Below are 17,400 nucleotides of genomic sequence, written 5' to 3' on the forward strand. Positions count from 1 at the left end.
CAAGAAGTGCTGACTGTAGGTCCTACTAAATTTAAGTCTGGGTTACAAGAGGTTTTGTGAAGGCCTCTGATCCAGCTACCAGTCCTATATACACAATAATGCTCTTTATTAATACTGCCACTTTATCTTCTGATGGTCCTTGGTACATTAAGGAGCCACCTGAAGCTAGCTGGCAGGGAAGCAATCATATAAAGTAAATGGATCCTCTTGGCAGGCAGAAATCAAGGACTCAACAGAGCTGCTATAAAGTCACTGGGAAAGTCCTTAAATGCTTGTAGAAAGTCTAATTCTAGTCTTTCATTAATAAACTTCTAAATATCCACGTATTAGACTGATTTAGTAAGTCAAAGAGGTGAATTCTCTTGTACCTCAGAGACATCTACGAGTAGTCAAGATATTAATGTATAAATTAGAAGTACCGTGTCTTGTAGTTTAGGCACAATAATTACATGCAGTCAGCTGAGGGGAAAAGTGTACAGCTTTATCTCCAATTCACATTACCTTTGCTATGCAGGCAGGACAAAACCAGTCACCATCTGGAATAGTACTGATCTTGGGCCGATGGCAGTATGTATGGCAGCCTTTATCACAGCCATCACAGAGAAGCAGTAGTTCCTCATTATCTCCTTTTCGACATATTTGGCAGTACTAAAATACAGAGAAATTATTTCAGATCCATGCATTATCTTCCACTGGAATATGATAACCAGCATGCTATGAAGACTATAGCAACACTTTAAAATTATGCTCAATATCTGTTGTTATATGGACCATTTACACTTACAGCAGAAGCAGAGAAATAAATACATAGGCAGTCAAATAATTTCATCCACCTACTTAATTTCATTAAACTTACAGATCTTATCTAAGCCAAAATTCCCAACCAACTCAATTAGGGAGGAATCAGGAAGATTTTGTAATGTTCTTAAGGCACTTGAAAATTATTCCCAGTTGCTGTATATTTTGTATTTTCAATTGTGCCATATTTGTGTTTCAGTCTATGATAATTTGGAATTCAAATAAAAATATGATGTTCCCACTAATGCTACATAGAGAAAGTATTAAATCAGGAAAGGTATATAGTGTTGTGTCCTTATGTTGAGTTTATTGCTTGCTGGTTAAGAAGGATGTAAATTTGGCATGGACAGTCCAAGCCCAAAAGCTAAATAGGAGTCACAATTGTCCCAAGACTTCATTTTTGAAGACTATTAATGATAATCTATAATCTTCATTCCAAAGTGTATTTGCTTTTATGACATAAACAATGCCTAAAGTTTGGAAGGAGATGTTTTAGTCCCCAATTTTTAGTGAAGAAACACCATATAAAATGACAGAATTTCCAGTGTTAATGGAAAATCATTCCAGTGCGCACTATATTAATAAAATGTGTTGGAAACATGCACATCACAATAACCAGTGAAAAATAAGTTTGAGAGTTTGTAGCAAGTTGGAGAAAGAGAGAGTTATTTCAAGAGTGACACACTCACTGTTTGTTAGTACTTTCCCCCATTGATTACTACAGCATAAAAAGCTTTATTTTCAGAAATCTGATGCCCAGGATTCATGCAAAATCTCTTACATGCATTTGCATGCAATTTATGAATATGCAATTAACATAGCAGTGCTTGTTAATTTGTTACTTCTATGCGGAGATGGACATCTCAGCTTGTTATGCTGTACAGCCATCCAATCTGCACATACCGTTGTACTGGGTGGGCATGCAAAGAAGCCATGCACATCTTTAAGCATGTACTTTGCATCTCATCTTTCTGAAAAAGCCTTTCATTGCAGTCTTTGACCCAGAACCCTTCTTATGGTAACATAGAAGGCGTCACTTTATTAACTGCATCGAGACCTCTCCCAGGGAGGGGCAAAGAAACTCCATAAAATTCAAAATAAGCCAGCAGAAAGGCTATTTGTCATGTGGAAGGTCAGAATACTGAATTTGGCTACAGGAGGGCCCTATTTTCTTTTTTTCTTTTCAAAAATTTAGCCTGAACCGTGTAAAAGTGCCATTTAATTGTAATTTTGGGATGCAGCGACAATGCTATCAACTTAGGTATCTGGAAAGGAGGAAAATAGGATATGTAAAAATCAGTTCATAACACTTACAACTTTCATAATAGATTTTTCCCATGCTATTGTTTTCTGTAACTGCTGAATGCACAGAGCTACCTGTGCAGCACTGCGAGCTTCTGACAATGCCCTTCTCCATACCCTTAGCCCTGGAGCAATATCCTCTTCCATTCTGCATTGAAATATAGAGAAATTAAGCAGGTCACATCCATTTTCATCAGTTTCTGAACGTGGAACAATCATCGTCACACTGAAAGCCAAGCAATGACAAAAACATACACAGCCAATAAGGGTAGTAAAGCTTAAGCAACTAAATTTGATGTAGTGCACAGACTGTGGCTACGTGCCTCAAAGCTCAATCACAACCATAAGATAACTTTGCAGGATTAACATACGAAACAGAAAAATAAATAAACAAACAAATCTTTGCACAGCACCATGCATAAAAACGCAGTCCGTATGGATCAGAGACATACAAGAAGATACATAGATAAACACACAATAGAAAAAATAGGCTCCAATTAGCAAAGAAGCACAATAATTTTTCAAGTTAATCTCAATAACCTACCCGTCACCATCACCACTAACGGATGGTGCAGGAGCAGGGACAGTAACTGTGCCCACATTATCCAGTTTGATCTGAATGGTGGTACTTAAGGGGCTCTTCAGATACCTTCGCTCTATGTTCCGCTCCAAGTCAGCAAGTCTGGTTACAGCTATATCTAGAGGGTTGTCACTCTTCCGTTCTAGAGTACTTCTACTGCCTTCTTCTCCACCAACACAATCACCATCACGCTTCTTGTGCAATGGAGTGATTGATTTATGCTCATAATATACCAAGTCTTCCCTTTCCGATGCTGGTTCGGGGCACATCCAACCCTACATTTTAATACAAAATTGTGCACATATGTGTTTGGTACTGTAACCATTTCAGTTTGAACAACGGATGGGTCATTTGTTCACCTCCCTAAACTGTGCATCTCTTTCCAGGAGTTCTAAAAAAAAAAAAAAAAAATCAGAGAGCTGATTCTTTCTTTCCTATACTACTGAGACAACCACCCACGTGGACTTTTAAATCAGAGGTTTGTGTTACATTTTTGGGAGAGAAAAAAAAAAATCTGCAATCCAACAAGTTCCTAAGTAATAAATTGGTTTTAACTCACATCCAAGAGCCAGTGCTCTCGTGGGAAATATATAACTGGCACAAATCCCAGTTTCACATTTTTAATTTGTTTTTTTTTTTAAACCTTGTAATCATTTCTGATGACTCAAGAGTAACAAGGTTAGTTCACATTAATTATATGTGATACGTAACACTTTCATATTGCACATTTTGTTAATTCCACAAGAAAAAAAATGCAAATATTTACATATATTTCTTTTTCTCCCAATTTTTAAAAGATGCCAGAAGTCACATGTTGATCAACATGACTAATGGTGAACGTAAATGGAATCAAAGAGCTAGCCTCTGCTCTTCATCAGTGGAACTTACTATTCTGTTTGCATGGAAAATCAAAGGCTCTTTCCCACTTACATGATAATGTGTCTTCCCCTCCTCACGAGCGGAGGAAAAGAGAAAATCGGAGGAAAAGAGAAAATCGTTCTCTACACAGTGATCTTTTTGCTGTACTTTGAAAATAAGGGCAGCAAATTTGCTGCCTGCATATGAGGGTAGTAGGTGCAGTGATTGCTATGGAGCTGCTACTTTTGGAAAAATGAGGAGTGAAAAGAGGACTTTTTCGTCCATCTCCTGAAGCAAGATCCCTGCTTTTAACTCTGTGCTTGCTGGGGAACACAGCTATCTCTTTGCTATCCAGCAAACATGGAGATTAGAGCAAGATCACTAAGACAGGATAGCAGCAGGGATTACTGATAGGAATATTGATCCAGGAGATGTTATTCTTGCTAGAATCCAAAGAAAAAGAAAAGTTTGGCTGCTGGGCGAGTCTCTGTTGTCTTTGGCAGAGGATCCAGGGACGCCCGGAGTCCCACGGGCAGATAGGAGGCTGCTGACCTCCTTCAAGTCTTCCTCCACCATGTGAACCAGAATGTTCACAGATGGGGACACTTGCATTTGCAAAGCACTTTGCTGCAAGCTATGTCCTCAATGGCAGCAGTCAATTTGGAGCTATGTGGATGACACACAAGGCAGAAAATAAACTGCTCAAAGTTGCATTGCTTGTATAGCATCTTTTCCCATATACACTGGGTAGAGACGCTGTTTCAGATAAACTAGTCTATCTTCCAATGAAGATAAAACTGAAACTTTATAGGAGACAGAAAATAGATGCTATTGGTCTCCACTACTCCAACACCTGACAGAAAAAAGTCTAAATCTACACTCAAGTGTTTCCCTGAACCACGCAAATATGAAGTATGATCCCAGAAATGCTGTATTTTGAATTTAATAACATTGCATTAAATTCTACTACATGATTCTGAGGACTTGCGGATCTATGATGGTCATCTTTCCTCCATAATATTTATTTACTGACTTATTTTTATCCCATCTTTATTATGTTTATAAATTACTCAATATTAACATACCTAATGCTTCTTCATCCTCCTATTTTCCTCACAGCGACCCTGTGAGGTAGATTGGGCTGAGAGAGAGTGGCCCCAGATTATCAGCTGGCTTTCATGACTAAGGTGGGACTAGAACTCACGGTGTCTAGTTTAGTGTCTTGGTTCATGAAAATAGTTATATTTTTAAAATCCCATTTCCTATTTTTTCTTTGAAGATTTAACAAACCATAAAAATAAAGTCCACTCCATAAGAAAGGATGACATATTTCATTCCAGGTAGTGTTAATACCATCCTCAAAGTCTTTTGATTTCTTTTATTACCGAGAATAATGCTTAACTCTAGAAAATCTACCCTTTGTAAGTTTGAATTAGCACTTTAGCCAATAATTACTAAATACAGATTTTACTGAAATACGTTTTACCTTGATCTGCAAACTAGCTGATGCCACTCTTCTCTCTAAATCCTCTACCTGTTGAAGAATAGCAATATCTGTATCCATGGCTTGCTCTTCTATGGACCAATTTTCTACAATATCTCGTGTTACTTGGTTTTCATCATTTTCATTTACTTCAATAATTGCAGCTGTATTTAGAAATTAGATTAGGCTATTTTAGTAGGACATACAGATCAATTGTTTTGTAGTAACAATGAGGTCAATTGCAACAATCATTTTATCAATAGAAGAGGTCACAATTAATCCAACAAGAATTATTTCTATAGACATATACTTGTAAACCCAATTTATAGATCTGTAATGCGTTTTGCTTTTCAAATGAATTTAATAGGTTAGAATGTTTGATAATCTTTAGCTCAGCAAAAATGATGCGAGAATGGAGATAAGAAAGTTTTATAAAATTATGCAAAGCACTGAGGGGAACTCAGTCAAGACAGGTTTTTCCTCTTTCTCAAAACACTACAGCCATGGAGTTATCTAGTGGAATGACTGGAAGGAGATTAGAACAAACAAAAGGAAGTATTTCCTCACAACAGCATAATTTAACATGTGAATTCATTACCACCTAACATGGTGCTGGCCACTAAATTGGACAGCTTAAAAGGGGACTGGAAAAATTGAGATCAATCAATAGCTGCTAGTCTTGGAGACCCATTGTTATTCTCTGGGTTGAGGTAGCATGCCTCCAAATACCAGCTGCAGGATAAGAGAAATATCTCCTACTTGTCAACACACCAAGTTAGCCATTGTGAGAAACAAAATACTGGACTAAGACGGGCCTTGGCTTGATCCAGCATGGTTATACTTATATTCTAATGTATTTTTTATTAAAGAAAAATGTCCATTAGCCATTTCATAATTAATAGGTCACCTAGACTTAATGTTACTTCTGTGCCATCTGGGCCATTAGAAGGCAATCTTAAAAGATCTAGTTCTCATTATACCGTTGCATTACTTTTTTTTTCTCATTTCAATTACATACCATCTTTATTCTTGAGGCAAGCGAGAGTAATATAATCCATATGTTTTTGAATTTGCTTCTGTAAGGCCTTTTCTCTAATTCCCCTGAGATGCAACACTTTAACCAAAGCTTTTAGGTCCTCTGGGTCAATAATTCTCCACCAGCCAAACTGCATTTCTGAATCAAAATATGGAGACAAAGAAGGATTTAAAATATACAAATATTCTATATGGGAAATAGGTACCCCCCAAAAAACTGAGTTGTCTGAGATTAAAAGACATGGATATGTGACATCAGGGAGAACTACAGGACACTGAGATCCTTGCTGTTATTGCCATTGTTGCTGCTGCCACAGAAAATAAATCAGTGGTCTGCCACAACAAACAAACTAGGTCATTTTTAAAAGGCCTAGTCTCTAACTAGAACAGTGGGTCTCAACCTTTTTAATGCTGCGACCCCCCAACCAGTCGTAAGTCGAGGACTACTCAACCGGTCATAAGTCGAGGACTATTCAACTGGTGCAGCACCGTTTGCAGACTGGGACTTTTGGCGGGCTCAGCAGGGCAGAGACAGCCTGGACAATTCCTATTGGCTTTTGAAAGCCAATAGAATTAGACTCTATTCAAGAGAGTCTATTCTATTGGCTTTCAAAAGCCAATAGAATAAAAGGGAGTAGCACAGCTAAGGAAAAGGAGGGAAAAAATGGCGGACTGCGTTGTTTGGCGACCCCCATGAAATGGTCGTTCGACCCCAAATGGGGTCCCGACCCACAGGTTGAGAACCACTGAACTAGAAGAAGATGAACCAGGATTCTGTTAGAATTAGTTAGAAACACCTCTAAAAAGAAATAAAAGGATACTGACCTTCTGGGATAGGCTTTGGACTAGGATAATCAGCTGGTTTGGCTACTTCCACAAGAACTGAAGATGGTACAGAAGTTTGCTTCTCAATCTGTGGCACAGGTGACTCGCTTTTGCTTGTGGGAACACTGGGTGTCAAGAAAGAACTACCATTGCCCTCTGACAGTCCTAGGCCAGACCCCATACCAGGCAATGGAGATGAAAATGGATGATTTGAATTGATAACACCAGTAGGCCATCCACAGAACTGAAGTCCCATTACAGGCAATCCTGTCTTCATCTGCTGTACAAAAACAACAACCACCCCAATTTGAATAGTTACAACTATTTGTTATATAATAACTCCATGCAGAAAACTGGAATCAGAATAACAGAATAAGAGTGTTGGAAGGGATCTTGAAGGTCTCCTAGACCAACCTCCTGCTCAGGCAGGAAACCCTATACCAGATATGTCAAACACAAGGCCCGGGGGCTGGATGCGGCCTGCAAAGTGGTTTCATGTGGCCAACAAAGCCATCCTGGAAACAGTGAGGGAACGACCCCCGCTGCCTTGGCCTTGGCCCAGGCAGCCGGGAGCCAATGTACAATTTTGTGGTGGCCATCTATGCTGAAAGGCATTCAGTCTTAGCTCCACAAGGCCATCTAGAAACAGTGAGGAACCAGCCCCTGCCATGTTGGCCCTGCCCCCTGGGTGCATGCTGGGGAGGTGTAACCCTTTGTGAGGAATGAAGAAATGGACCATGCCTTGGCGCTTGCCCTAGTCCCACCCCCCTTCTGCCAGAGACCCTCAGATTGGTCCCACTCCTGCCCAGGCCCCCACAGGCACTCTTGACGCGAACGATGTAGAGCTGGCCATGCCCACCCAGTAGGCCACACCCATTCCATCCATACCCACCCAGTAGGCCGCACCCACCCTGGCCACACCCACCCGGCCCCCGAGGGCAACAGCAATGCTGATACGGCTCTCAATGAATTGAGTTTGACACCCCTGCCCTATACCATTCCTGAGAAATGGCTCTCCAGTCTCTTCTTAAAAACCTCCAGTGTTGGAGCAACCACAAGTTCTGGAGGCAGGTTGTTCCACTGATTAATTGTTCTAACTGTCAGGAAATTTCTCCTTAGTTCTAGGTTGCTTCTCTCTTTGATTAGTTTCCATCCATTGCTTTTTGTCCTGCCTTCAGGTGCTTTGGAGAATGGGTTGACCCCCCTCTTCAGTACAGTAAAAATCAGTACAGCTTTTTAGTAAGAAGATGAACTTGCAATAATTCTAAATCAATAAACACCAAGCCCCAGTATTAAGATATTAGATCCAGGTGTAAATCCCCACTTGGCTGTAGCGCTCACCAAAGAACCTTACATTAGTCATTCTTTTTTAGACCAACTTATTTCTTAGAGCTGCCAGCGTCTGCCATTTTGAGCTCTCAGAGAACAGATGGGATAGAAAAGTATTGACTAATAACAAGCATGTGCAAAGAGTTCCATAAACGGCCCCTCCTGTGCATGGAACAGACAGCATCTGTTCTGGGAATAGAACTATGATACGCATTTTCCAGAAAGATGTTTTGGAATAGGACAGGAAAGAAGGGAAATAGGGAAATACCACAGCCATTTGCAGTGGTACATGGCAACAGTAGCAACTAAAAGGAGGTAAAGGAGAAGGAAGGTGGTAGAAAGATTTGGAAAGCGATGAGTGGGTTGATCTGTTATACTTGAATTCATAATCAGAAGTCACAAGCATCAAGGAGGAATGGCACTGGAAATAGGGGGAAAGGGGGGGCTGTAATTGACGGGTTTCAGAGTATGGATTTAGCTCAATAATGAGCAGTTATCACTTTAAAATATCACAAAAAATAATGCTTTCGCAGTTGTTGACATGCAAAAATATTTGCTTTCAAATCTTTTTCGGGAAAATATTGTAGGCAAAATGAGATTGCCTCATTTTGTATCCAAAGTGTTCCCTTAGTTTAGAAAATGCACATTTTCTAGCATATGCTTCATATGTCCTCATTGATTATAATAGGGAAATTAACAAATAGCCTTTTTTTCAGTTCCCTTTGAGAACTTGTAGGCACAGTAGTGCTTTCTAAGGGGTGAGTGCCGGCCAAATCTGAGAAAAGTAAATATAGGATTTCAGTGTTGAACTCCTATCAGGTGGGAGGGGCCTTCTCATTTCTTGGGAGAAATTTGCAGGCATGGTTGTATCTTCTTGGAGACAAAGTCTACTAAGATGAAACAGGACACTGTGCAAAGAACTACTTCAAAGTAGGAGATTCCATCTCCTCCACTCTAGTTTGTAAATAGTTTGTAAGGAAATAGTACGTACACCAAAGGTACCAGCAGATAACTACATTTAACAAACTTCAGAAGTAATGGACATTTCTGTCCCAATTCTCCATCCCCTTGAATTAATGTAGCCTCTGAAATCAGGACAGTTAAGATATATTACATGGTATTTACATAATTTGTGTTAATTTACATAATTACACAAATAACGGGAATTACTGCATATAACATATTTTCAGATTGAACAGATATTCAGAAATAAGACACACTCCCTCCCCTGGAATGGTTTGTTAAAACGGAGGTTTTACTTGAATACACAACTGTCTAGATTTGGATATTACGGTAAAGTTTCACCTATACTAATTCTGCATAGATAAATATCAAATATCCATAACTGAGTTCACACTCTATGCTAAGCCATAGTTAGTTTTAAGTATGGATCACTGAAAAAGACACAATGGCTCAATTGACAAGTAGTCAATTGTGACATAACCCGTGCTTTACAAACTATAATGACTGGTTCAACTAGCATGATTTCAAACATTCCATTAGACAAAACAAAACAATCATATTAGGGCTTAGTACAATGTTTGAACAAAACTACTGGATTGAATTTTGGAAGCGATTCCAATCAAGAGAAGCTGGAGGGAGAAAAGGAGAGTGATGATTAAACCAATTCCTTTCCTCCTTACAACTCCCTGCATCACCCACCCACCCCCAGCTGACCTGACCCCCAAGATCTTCACACTCATATGCCCACAACTAGTAATTAACTTTCCTTCTTTACAACAAATGGTAATCAGTATTCCTATCAATACTCCTAGCATCATCTGTACTCTTTTTTTCCCCTGTAGAAAGCACACAGAATGAAACTTCCTGTAATGAAATAAAATGCTTACCTGAAGTGGTGACAAGGCAAATGGACTTAATCCTATTGGGCTTGGTGAAGAGGCTGAACCAATAAGTGGAGATGGAACAGGTGAGGGTGATTTGGATGGAGGATGAGAATATGGAGTGAGGGATGAAGAAGTAGTGGTAGCAGCAGCAGCAGCTGGTGAATCTAGGTGGGTAACCGATGTGTCATCACAAGGAGTTCTGGGTAACAGGCTGAACCACTGCCTGCTCTTTTCTGTAAGAGTCTTTAACAGCTGGTCATTTGAAATTAATGGAGAACTATAAAATTTCCCTGGCCCTGTCGCCACAGGATTAAAAAGATGATTTGGATCAGATCGTTCACTGCTGCTTTGTGATGAAGTGGCCTGGTGGCTACACAGTGAGGTTTTAGAGCTATTCTGATAGGACAATGAGCACCCATTTGCTGCGCTGCCATTGGCTTTAGGGGCCAGAATATCCGACTCAGGAGGCATTTTTGCTACTTCTAAAAGTTTGCTTAGCTTTGAGAAAGAGCCAGGCTTCTGCAGGAAGAGATTTGTGCTATCCTTCTCTTTGAGATCCTCTTTTGGATTACAATGTGTCGCATTTAAACAATTTATTTTTTCTTCAGAGGTCTCAAAAATTTCTTCTTTGATATGAATATTTTTGGCCTTTTTCAGCTTCTCTTTTTCTTTTGCAATTTCTTCCAGACCTGTATGCATAGAAAGACAGTTACTTAACTCAATTTACAGCCACAATGGATTTGGTTTTCAGCTGTTCCAAGCGGAAAAAACACATTCTCATCTAAAAAAAAAAATACTCTTGATTTACAGAATAATTTTTTAAGATAGGATATTCATCTAGCATAAAATCAACAATGATAACCGAAAGAATATAACCAGCATGTATGAGGCTGATCACAATTTCACTTCAAGAGATGAAACAGAAAAACAATCAAAAGCTTCCTCTTAACATCTGAACTGAAAATGTTTGATGCTTCAGCTGAAGTTGCTACCAGACAGAAGAAACAGTGTTATTAAACGCAAAGGGGATTTTATGTGGAGAAAGACTTTTTTGCATGCTCTGATACATAAACATAAGTAAACACTTCACTGCTTGTGGAAACCTGAATAAGAGAGGAAGAGCAAGAGAAATGCATATATACTATACCTTAATTTTAATGTCCTAACTTATTCCGTGGGTGCTGTTCCATTTTAATGATGCAGAATATTTTTTAAAAAATAATATGAAGATACGCTTGTAGTGTAACTAAAATTTCTCCAACTCTTTATTGAAGAAAAAGATAACATTCCACAGAATATTTAGAATATCAGTATCAAATATCTCTTTTACACACAGACCCTCCCTCTAAGACAGTGGTTCTCAACCTTTTTAATGCCGCGACCCCCAACCGGTCATAAGTCGAGGACTACTCAACTGGTCGTAAGTCGAGGACTACTCAACTGGTGCAGCACCATTTGCAGAATGGGACTTTTGGCGGGCTCAGCAGGGCAGAGACAGCCTGGACAATTCCTATTGGCTTTTGAAAGCCAATAGAATTAGACTCTATTCAAGAGAGTTTATTCTATTGGCTTTCAAAAGCCAATAGAAGAAAAGGGAGTAGCACAGCTAAGGAAAAGGGGGAAAAAATGGCGGACTGCGTTGTTTGGCGACCCCCGTGAAATGATTGTTCGACCCCAAATGGGGTCCCGACCCACAGGTTGAGAACCACAGCTCTAAGATAATTGAAAAGTAACTATCCAAACTCTGTTCTAAGTAGTATTCCAAATCACAAAGGTAATACTGTTGGGGAAAGACCCATATTTTCCAGAATTTCAAAATAAAAAAACGGGGCTGTGTGTAGACAACAAAAGCAACATGGAGTACTTCCACAAGGTGAGATATTTCCTAACCCATGGTTTAATACCAGCAATAGGGCTTTTATGGTTTGGCAACAAAATTCTGACAAAACATTTTTTATAAAAATGTTATATAAAAATTCCCATTCCGTGCCACCCATCATACTTATGCTTCAAAGAGTCTCAAGGGAAATTATTTTTACTTAATTTATTTAATGTATTCTTTCCAGTGCTTAAATTGCTTATTTTTTAATTAACAATTCTCATCTCAAAGTGCCTTAAAATTAGGCATTATCCTACTATAAGATTCAAGTACCAGCATAAGAAATGTAGTATTGGTTTTTGTTATCAAGCCTTTTCTCCTTTTGTGTTTTTATTAAAGGTGAGTACAATAAATTCAATAACATACATCACTCAAATAAAAGAATGTGGATGAATGTATAATCAATTTATACCTATAAGTCCTCATAAAGGAAATAAAGAGGAACAGACTCTCCTAATTAAATATTTGACAAATATTCTGAAATGTAAACTCTCCAGAATTCTATTAACTGTGTTCAAAGAGCGGTTCCATTTTTTAAATAAAGAAAGCTTTCATTCTTTATCCCCACATTTTCCCACTTCTCTTTTAAGTATGGGTCAACATGCATTAACAATTTCTTCACAAAAAGCAAAAAAAAAAAAAAGGGAGAATCAGATAGAAAGGAACAGACAAATGGGAAGGAAAAGAAATGTTTGGTGTTTCCTCTCTCCGAATTTCAATCTCTCTAGTGACAGTGCATTTGGGGTACCTTTAGGATAGATGATAATCACCTTTAAAGGGCAACGGGCCAGGTTTCTTGCAAGGCTGCCTGTCTCTGTGGGTTCTGCCAGTCCCATTAGATTCAACAGCGTGGGCATTCTTCAACTCCCCTTGGTGTAACAATGTCACCTTGGCATGCCTAAGAAACATCCTTTCCCTGTTACAGCACCTGCCTTATAGGACACTTTCTCCTCAGAGATTGAATTTGTTCCAGATTGTAAATTTGGGATTATCAATAGTTCACAAGGCAACACAAAAGCACATTCAGTCCTTTAGTAAGGACTTGCATACTAGCTTCTGGCTAAACAAAGACTTCGACAGAGAAAAGCATGGACATTTTTTTCAGAGTTCCCAGATCTAGCTAGCGGTTAAGATGCTGGGCTTGTTGACTGAAAGGTTGGCAGTTTGAGACCACTGTGCAATGGAGTGAACTCCCATTCTTGCCCCAACTCCTGCCAACCAGCCTTCTGTGCACTTCAGCATATAATCATGCTGGCCACATGACCACATAAGTATTTTCGGATAACACTGGCTCCCTCAGCTAAGAAACAGAGATGAGCACCACCCCTCTAGAGTTGGACAGTTGGATGGGGGAAACCTTCACCGTTACCTTTTTAGTTCTAGCTTATTACCTTCTCCACTTTCCATGCCTTCAACAAAAATACCCCCACACTGGGGCAAAATCCAGTATCGACGTCTGTAACGATCCTGGCCAAACATCATTGAACGTAAAGAGTGAGAAGCTTCAAATAGCTTTCTTCTGTACTGGTTTTGTTGCTGTTGTATAAAAAAAAGACAATGGTATGGTCATAAAGATTTTCTTCAAAGTTATGCCAATGAATGAGAAACAATTCACCAAACTTTTTGGATATTTAAGCTACTTTCAAACGATACTTTTGTTCTGTGTTTGAGAAATTGAAAGAGTCTAATTGGTGATGATGTGTCATGCTGGACAAAATTAAAACAGATTGAAGGAGACAATCCATAAGCAAAGTTTGACCTTTTGCTACCAATTTCCAGACAACAAAAGAATCAAAGATTTTGACTGCATGAAAGCAAATGAAATGTTAATAGAGTAGTGTAGTGTAGCGTAGCACAGAACATAATGGAACAGAACAGAATAAACAGAGTTGGAAGGGACCTTGGAGGTCTTCTAGTCCAACCCCCTGCTCAGGCAGGAAACCCTATAGTACCATTTCAGACAATTGGTTGCCCAATCTCTTCTTAAAAACTTCCAGTGTTGGAGCATTCACAACTTCTGGAGGCAAGTTGTTCCACTGATTAATTGTTCTAACTGTTAAGAAATTTCTCCTTAATTCTAGGTTACTTCTCTCCTTCATTAGTTTCCATCCGTTGCTTCTTGTCCTGCCTTCAGATGCTTTGGAGGACAGCTTGACTCTCTCTTCTTTGTGGCAACCCCTGAGATATTGGAACACTGCTATCATGTCACCCCAGTCTTTTTTTTCATTAAACTAGACATACCCAATTACAGCAACCATGTTTTATATGTTTTAGCCTCCAATCCCCTGATCACCTTTCTCTGCACTCTTTCCAGAGTCTGAACCACTTTTTTACATCGTGGTGACCAAAACTGGATGCAGTATTCCAAATATGGCCTTACTAAGACATTATAAAGTGGTATTAACACTTCATGTAATCTTGATTCTATCCCTCTGTTAATCAGCCTAGAACTGTGTTGGCTCTTTTGCAGGCTGTAGCACACTGCTGACTCATATTTAAATGACTGTCCACTAGGACTCCAAGTTGCCTCTCACAGTTACTACTGTTGAGCAAGGTATCACCTACTCTACCTGTGCATTTGGTTTTTCTTGCCTAAATGTAGAACCTTACTTTTTCACCATTGAATTTCATTTTGTTAGATAGTACCCAATGTTCAAGTCTGTCAAGATCCTTCTGTATCTTAAGCCTATCTTCTGGAGTGTTAGCTATTCCTGCCAGCTTGGTGTCATCTGAAAATTTGATGAGTTCCCCATCTATCCCCCTCATCCAAATCATTGATGAAGATGTTGAAGAGTACGGGAGCTAAAACAGAGTCTTGGGGTACCCCACTGCATACTTCCCTCCATGTAAATGCAGTTCCATTGAGGACTACACGCTGAGTGTAGTTGGTCAGCCAGTTACAAAACCATCTGATGGTGATGCTGCCTAACCCACATTTTTCTATCAGTTATCAGTTATGACATGTAGCAAAGTATGTGTACATCTATTATAACAAGTCACGCTAATCTGAGACTTTGTGGCTCTTTATATGTAACTAATGAGATATTATATATGGCCTTGAGATAAATTATGTTTACGATAATTGAGCTGTAAACAAAGCTAGTGCTCAAGTGTCCACAGATAAAGACAAAAAGTTAATATGCTGAATGCCATATTTTTGTTTCAGTCGAAACAAAAGGTAACAAATGTGCATTAGACCTGAGAATATGCATTGCCACCTGCCTTTCAAACTGGAGAGGCAGAGGATCAAAAATTTCAGGTAACCCTTTTCCTGATCTAACCTAATAGTTTTGTTTTATTATAATTGTTTCACTATAGATAGAACAAAAAGGTAACATTCCACCTTCAAAAAAACCATCAGCAGTTTGCACCAGTTTTACTTTGAGAAAGAAACCTATGTTATCTTGGATTCACAAAATAGTTTTGAGATTTTTGTAATCCTAGTGAGTAATATTAAAGTTTCTCTCAAGGGGGACAAGTCCATTAGCATGTTCAAGTCTTCCAAAACACACAAAGACTACTCTGGCTCCAGAAAAGAATAAAGAGCACATTAGGATCACACAATTCAAACAATAGATCCCCAGAATAAGGCAATATGATGTGTGTTTTGGAGTGCCCTTTGCAGGTTTTTGTCAGCATCAAATTAGCAGTCATCCGTCTTCTGGATACAGCCCTGGATTTCTGCCTTTTTATAATATCTCACAGATTTAAATTAACCCAGGACCAAGAGCTTGCTTTATTTATACTTCGTGATATCTGTAGCAAATCATCTTTCCTCATTCTTCAACAAGATGAAATTTGGTTAAGACAATAAGGAAACGTCTGGTGAATGTGTATAAAAACTAAGGATCTAGTTAAGAACACTTTAAAAATAACTTTCATCTACCTTATACTATACTGACAGAGTAAACTTTAAATTTATAAAGGTACAGCTTACCTTAGTAAGTTTGTCAATCTGTTTCTCTAGTTCCTCAACACTTGCCGTCTGATCCCCATCATCCTATCACCAACAAATAAAATATGGTAATGCATTATTTTCCATATACTAATTGTGCTCATGGTTATAAAACCAAAATTTTATGAAATATGCCTCAAAAATAACAAATGCATTGCAATCATAAATATTTATTATGGGATGTGGTCCCCAAATGGTATTTTTATTCTTTACTTATACATAGGAAGGCACAAGCATAGCTAAGGACTAATGATTTTTTTTAAAACGTATTGATCTCGGCAAGGCTAGAGCAGTACATATAATGGCATTATGGCTTCATTCGCACATCATGCTGAGCCATGGTTCACTTAATAGGCCATAAGTCTTGATTCCACATAACACTAAGTCATAACAGGCAATTGCATATCACTGTAAATCAAAAACAGAAAAACTTAATGGCAGTTTATTTTCAGCAAAGGACACAACAATAAAGACCTGCTAATGTTTTCCTTCCATGCCTATGTAGTTGGTAAATAAGAAATGTTGATGTTACAATCAAACAAACTCTTGTCATAACCTCTTTAGCAATTTTCAGTCAAGGCTTTTCGTATAACACTACATTAAAGTCACACATACTTTATAAAAGTCAATATAAGTTATCTGATTTATCAGCAACACCTACTTCATCTTCACAAATATCTTTCTTTCCCTTTTTATCATCTTTGTCATCATCTTCTTCCTCATCTTCATCTGCTTGATCATCGCTATAATCATCGTCGTCATCATCATAATCACTCTCCCCTCCCTTCCGTCTCCTCTTTCGGCCTGGTGTGGGAGTACCTAGTGAATGGGGTTCTTCCCCTATATCACCTCCTCCTGTGACATCTCGCTTGCCTGTTTTCTTAGCATGAATGATTCTAAGCCTTCAAACACATGGTAGACAAACAGTATTATGGAGCGTTGCTAAAATATACATATACACAGTTCCTCACATTTCACTGAGAGGAAATCATTCTCCTTTCGCATTTGAACCATTTCTGTCACATAATTTATTCCAGCTTCTGAATCAGCATTGAGAAATGTAATTCACCAACAGAACCATTTTTATTGAAGGTATAAATTTATTTAGCAAGAGCTTTAAAATTTTTTGATTTTATTTGCTAAGAATCATCAGAAACCACAAAATCTCTACTGTTATTTAATTCTTCACCAAATATTTTAGGTCTAACGTGAATGTTACTGTATAAAATTCTGTTACAACAGCTAGGAACAGCAGAAAGATTTCCAGAACTTTTCCTCTAAGCTGAAGAAACAAATTTTTAGCTATATTATTCTTTTGGTCAATTTCCGTAACCTCTTTCCGGACACATTTTAAAAAAACAGTGCTAACTCTAATCAAAAATAATCAATCTGATGCTTGGTTGCGGATTATATGAATACAAATCACTTCTCAAGTGTCTACATATTACTTTATATGATGTCTTAGTAAGCATTAATCTTGTAGCACTCTGGTAGCAGAAACCTTAGTTT

General features: G+C 38.5%; 1 protein-coding gene across 23 annotated transcripts in view; it reads right to left on the reverse strand.

Moving 5' to 3' along the window:
- BAZ2B (bromodomain adjacent to zinc finger domain 2B) overlaps positions 1–17,400 on the reverse strand; it is a 260,570-nt gene that overhangs the window by 10,298 nt on the left and 232,872 nt on the right. For 12 of the 23 annotated variants that reach the window (XM_039328386.1, XM_039328382.1, XM_039328384.1 and 9 more), the window contains 10 exons: positions 16,553–16,793; positions 15,874–15,936; positions 13,328–13,472; positions 10,061–10,746; positions 6,882–7,161; positions 6,040–6,195; positions 5,025–5,185; positions 2,645–2,955; positions 2,113–2,248; positions 502–648 (listed from right to left, as the gene is read on the reverse strand). In XM_039328386.1, coding sequence (XP_039184320.1) covers positions 502–648; positions 2,113–2,248; positions 2,645–2,955; positions 5,025–5,185; positions 6,040–6,195; positions 6,882–7,161; positions 10,061–10,746; positions 13,328–13,472; positions 15,874–15,936; positions 16,553–16,793 — 2,326 coding nt within the window. The remainder of the gene's footprint in view (positions 1–501; positions 649–2,112; positions 2,249–2,644; positions 2,956–5,024; positions 5,186–6,039; positions 6,196–6,881; positions 7,162–10,060; positions 10,747–13,327; positions 13,473–15,873; positions 15,937–16,552; positions 16,794–17,400) is intronic. The other 11 variants (XM_039328383.1, XM_039328393.1, XM_039328390.1 and 8 more) reach the window with 5 other exon arrangements.

The sequence above is a fragment of the Crotalus tigris genome, unplaced genomic scaffold (genome assembly GCF_016545835.1).
Source record: "Crotalus tigris isolate CLP2741 ecotype Arizona unplaced genomic scaffold, ASM1654583v1 scf7180000024376.1991246, whole genome shotgun sequence".
In the NCBI taxonomy this organism is placed as follows: Eukaryota; Metazoa; Chordata; class Lepidosauria; order Squamata; family Viperidae; genus Crotalus; species Crotalus tigris.